The sequence below is a fragment of the Salvelinus alpinus genome, chromosome 29 (assembly GCF_045679555.1).
Source record: "Salvelinus alpinus chromosome 29, SLU_Salpinus.1, whole genome shotgun sequence".
In the NCBI taxonomy this organism is placed as follows: Eukaryota; Metazoa; Chordata; class Actinopteri; order Salmoniformes; family Salmonidae; genus Salvelinus; species Salvelinus alpinus.
The window spans coordinates 18,937,833-18,942,346 of record NC_092114.1 but is presented as its reverse complement, the minus strand read 5'-3'; the positions used below and the strand labels follow the sequence as shown (position 1 = coordinate 18,942,346).

Below are 4,514 nucleotides of genomic sequence, written 5' to 3'. Positions count from 1 at the left end.
GGTGAAGTAGGATGCAGTAGAATTGGGGAGGCAGGGGGAGAGTGGTGGCAAGTGTTCAGTCGAGGGTATATGGGTGAGATGGGCAGCTCGAGCAAACGAACTCGGCCTAATTTGCCTGGAGTGATTGTCCAATGGCTTCTCTCTCTTCCCTTTCCCTTCTATATCCTCCTCTCCGTTTCTCCCTCGTCCTCTTCTCAGACTCCCGTCACCTATCCTCCTCTTCCCCGTCAAGCCAGCGAGAGCTAATCTGTTCCCCTGACGCCTTGTTACGGTTTGGCAGCAACGAACCCTCCACGGCCTCCGCGCGCGCCGGTATTATCATTTATTCAACACTCAAAATCCATCCACCACGTATATATAGGCCTACATCACTTACTAATTTTACCAGCATCTGCACATTTCGGCCCCACCCGTCAAAAAGGGAGGCTCGGATAGGGAGATAGAGAGCCATAATGAGACGGTGCAGTCTGTTAACACATTCCCTTGTCAAAAGGGAAGTTGGAATAGACCATTCTAGTGAAATTTACAAAACAGGTCAATTTGGAAATCTGAAGAGACTATAGATAGGCCTAAAGATAAATCGTTAACGCCATCCGTCACGGAGATAAACGTTTGTCTGTAATTCCCAGTCCACCCGCACTCTCTCTTTCCTCGCACCAAATTAATCTTCAATAAATCAAATGTGTTTTTTGTCCGATCTCATAATGTTTCATAGTCTGCATGGGGTTATACAACTGATTTTTTTTTTTTCAGTGGATAGACTGTCACGATGTGTGAGATCGTCGCGTTGGTGCTAGAAAACATATCGCTAAAAACAAGGTAGGCAAATTGTTTGCGCCTGAGCACGTTCATCTCTCCTTTTTGTAGTAGCAGGTGTATGTAAGAGCGCGCACTGCGGTATCTGTCGTTTATGCTGCTGCTTGTATGGAGTATGCTCCACGTGATCGTTGTATTCATGCTGTTTGGGTCATGTTCATGTTTTTTTTCTCTAAGTTTGATAAAAGCTCATGGTAAAATATTATGGCCCTCTTCTGCGCTTGTTTGACCCAGTCCAATGAACACATGTGGATGTGCTCTCTTCGTTTTATCTGTTCAATGGCACCTCCTCTCTCTGGTCCAAAGTCCCCGGCGAGGACTTGCTCAGCACCGACGGAGTAAACGTCAAAAACGCGTCAGTCCTGCTCGTTGGGGAGCACGGGAAATCTGACCCGGTAGGCCTCTGTTGAAGACCGTTTGATTGAGCGGAGTGACAGGCGAGGCAGGAGCAGGGGCTCCCCCCGGGACCGAGGCCGTGGGCCGGGCTGGGGTACAGGTGCGGGTGCCTGAACGAACACAGAAGCTCCGGCCTCTGGTAGGGGTGAGACAACATCCGGAAACTGTCAAGGGACCTGAGGGGGTTGGAGAACGGGGTGGCGGAGGAGGCCGGGCCGGCTCCGACCCCAAGGTGGGAGTAATACGGTAATGGTAGGTGGGACGGGAAGGGGTAACCCAGGTTCCCGGTGGCGGCCGCGTGACTCATCATGTAGGTGTAGAATGCGGGGTCGGCGGGGTGAGGCCACGTCATGGCCAGACGCTGGCGCTTGTCCTTCATCCGGCGGTTCTGGAACCACACCTATGGAACACAGACATAAAGACAGACAGGCGGGGTAAAATATTAACCTACATCAGTCTGTGACGAGACAGACAAGGGATTTACAGTTGTTTTTGCACTTTACGCAGGGTTCCAAATGGCCTTACAGTTGGCGAGTAGTGGCCAGACCAATAGGCATATGCAAATTCCAATTCATGAGTCAATACTTAAGCTCGACCCATAAATGTGTTCGGTTTAATCATTAACAAAATGAATCACCGTTTCATTTAGGTAAATGTTGCCTGCACCTGCATTTACTGTATTGTTTTGAGAACCCACATAAATATAGTCTGAGTAGCCTAGGCCTCGATTTGTCTGATATGATTTCAAGCGAACTCACATTGTTTTCTTTTTAGATTCGCAATTAAACCATGTCCTTTATATGGCCAATATGTTCTATGGGCAATAATGTAGGTTTAGATGTAGTCGAGAAATTGTATTATGTTGTTGTAATATTGTTGTTGTTATTATAGACCCTAATCTCACCTTGATAGTGGTTTCTGGTAAATTTAGTGAAGCCGCCAGTTCGCATCTCCTCGGCCTGGACACGTAATTCTCCCGGTAGAATTCCTTCTCCAACCGGCCGATTTGCTCCCGCGTAAAGGCTGTCCGGTACCGTCGCATCGCGTCAGCCCCGTAGGACAGTGAAACCTGGCCCAAACCCATCTTACCGGGATCCATACCGCTGTCACTCGGGTGGATGGGGGAATCACCGTTTCGACCTGGAATGGGTTCAAAACATGAATGTGATTGTTTGTTATCGAAAAGACTAAAGTAAAGATACATTTGATTATACAATAGTATCCTACAATTGTACAGTGGTTTCTTTTGTTCGTTTTGTTTTTGTATAATTGACACTGCAGCCTGTATTTTTCGTTTGACTGAGGTTGACGACAATCGAAAACAGAGCACCATAACTAGCCAAAATGCATCTGATGCTAAATTAGGCCTATATACAGTAAACTAAACAATCCATATAGATGAATATCATACCTGCAGAAGGGACAATTATATGAATTCATAATTGTGATAATTGTTTGCTTGATATCAGTACAATATTTTTATGAAATAAATGTGAAGAGAATAGCATAGGCCTATGTATGACTTACCTAATTAAATACAGATTAAATAAATACAAATACATGTATAATAATTCGTCCAACATGTACTCTACTTTTTCCCATTAATTTGAAAACACATCCTCAAAATACATATGATAATAAGCATTAGACAATTCTTTTGGGGGCTATTTTTCATAAAGACATGACCAGTTTGATGTCAGTTCTCCTGGGGTTTGGTCCCCAGACAAATCCAATCAGTCTACCAACGAATTCATATAAACCTTTTTTTGTGTTTTTTTTTGGTCTACCATTTTTATTTGTGGTTTGTTTAGTACTTAACATCTATACTAGTAGCCTAGTTCGTGCAAATTGGTTAATTTGCTGCAGGATGTCTGGCGCCGGGTGTACTCGTTTTAAAAAAGTGACACTGTGGTTAAAACCCTAGCTAAGGGGGTGTAACCCTAAGAGAGATCTCTCATGGGTGTGGATGTAACAATCCACGAGTTCAACTATAGTGAAATTCATTCATTCATGTGACATTCATTCCAAATGAACGTTGTTATAAAAACATAACAATTACGTTCCGTAAGTCGTTGTCACTCCTTTTCATAATACAATCATATGGAATTTCTTGCATATGTTACCCCATAATTGACTTATTCATTATGGATGCTGCATGCACATAAATAGGCTACTAGCGATGTTTACAGCGTGACATCTATTGTATTCATTCATTTACGTCCAAAATCCCATCCATGCAATGTGTTGAAGAAAACGAAAAGAAGAGTTCCACGCCGTTCCATTACCTTTCCCGTTGGGGTAGTCCATGCTTTCTGGCGTGCAGCTCACATCAATTTCTTCATAGAAGTCTGACTCTGTGTCTGAGCTGCTAGCTTCTTTGTTGGTGTGATCTAATCGATGACTCTCGGTTGAAGAGGACATGCCAACCAGCCTTATATCGGCGCACACGCGTCCCCGTGCGCCCTTCACCTCCTCGTCCGCTCTGTCTCGCGAGTAGGGCGCAGAACCGGGGCTGGTGTAGTTCCTGCGGACCGTTTTTCCTTGTGATTCTCGCGCGGGGCTTCCAACTGCTTCCGACAAATTAGAGCCCGTCTTGCCAACTGCCGTGCCAAGTTGACCTCCTTCCGCAAGCATCACCATCTCTTTTCTGTTTTCCATTACCGACGAACGAACAAACGAAGGCGCGTGGAATAAACCAGCGCCAAATCGCTACTATGGAAAGAGCACAATCTGGCTGTGACACTACGGGTGGCGAAGGGATTCAGTCGTGAGAGTGGAGAAAAGAGAAGAGGAATGGATTGAAATGAGAGAAGAGAAGAGAGGGGATGTACGTTCTGACCCTGCGAGGCGAGCGCTCCAGAGTGCAGCACGAGCTCTGGGAGGGATCACCATTGCCCTCGCTTTCTCTCGAGCTGTCATTCTTAATAGGGCAGTCGTCATGATGGCACCCCTGATGACGCCCCGCATCGATTGGATGTGGATAAACAGAGAACGAGCCATAGAATTAGGAATTAGAAATAGGTTTTCTCTATGGAACGAGCAATTACAACAGTGGGTTGGGGGGGGGGTCGAGGGCTAATAGGGAAAACAAGCAGCTTTGGAACCGGAGTGTAGAAGCACATCACCACACGGCATGAGCTAACGAGCAAATTATTTGGTGCCGGTATCATGAGTATATAGCAAGCCCACTGAGCATCAATGTTCTCAAATCCTCAATTTCCACAAAGAAACAAAATCATTATGATGCATTCTGACAAATCTGCATGCATGCTTTCAAATAATTGATTTGAAAGGTTCTACAT

The 4,514-nt window shown here is 45.4% G+C and overlaps 1 protein-coding gene across 1 annotated transcript; it reads right to left on the bottom strand.

Moving 5' to 3' along the window:
* Positions 1-978: 978 nt before the first annotated feature.
* LOC139559218 (homeobox protein XHOX-3-like) lies at positions 979-4,075 on the bottom strand. Its single transcript, XM_071375007.1, has 3 exons — positions 3,498-4,075; positions 2,117-2,352; positions 979-1,612 (listed from the first exon to the last, which is right to left on the bottom strand). Exons 1-3 carry the CDS (start codon positions 3,868-3,870, stop codon positions 1,085-1,087), a joined length of 1,137 nt encoding a protein of 378 aa, XP_071231108.1. The 5' UTR covers positions 3,871-4,075; the 3' UTR covers positions 979-1,084.
* Between the last annotated feature and the right edge of the window lie 439 nt (positions 4,076-4,514).

What these genes read in the sequence shown, in the direction of transcription:
- LOC139559218 (XM_071375007.1), bottom strand. Translation starts at nt 3,870, where the DNA reads ATGGAAAACAGAAAAGAGATGGTGATGCTTGCGGAAGGAGGTCAACTT. An exon ending in GGACTACCCCAACGGGAAAG is followed by an intron (nt 2,353 to 3,497) that starts GTAATGGAACGG and finishes AACCCATTCCAG; the next exon opens with GTCGAAACGGTGATTCCCCC. An exon ending in TACCAGAAACCACTATCAAG is followed by an intron (nt 1,613 to 2,116) that starts GTGAGATTAGGG and finishes TGTGTTCCATAG; the next exon opens with GTGTGGTTCCAGAACCGCCG.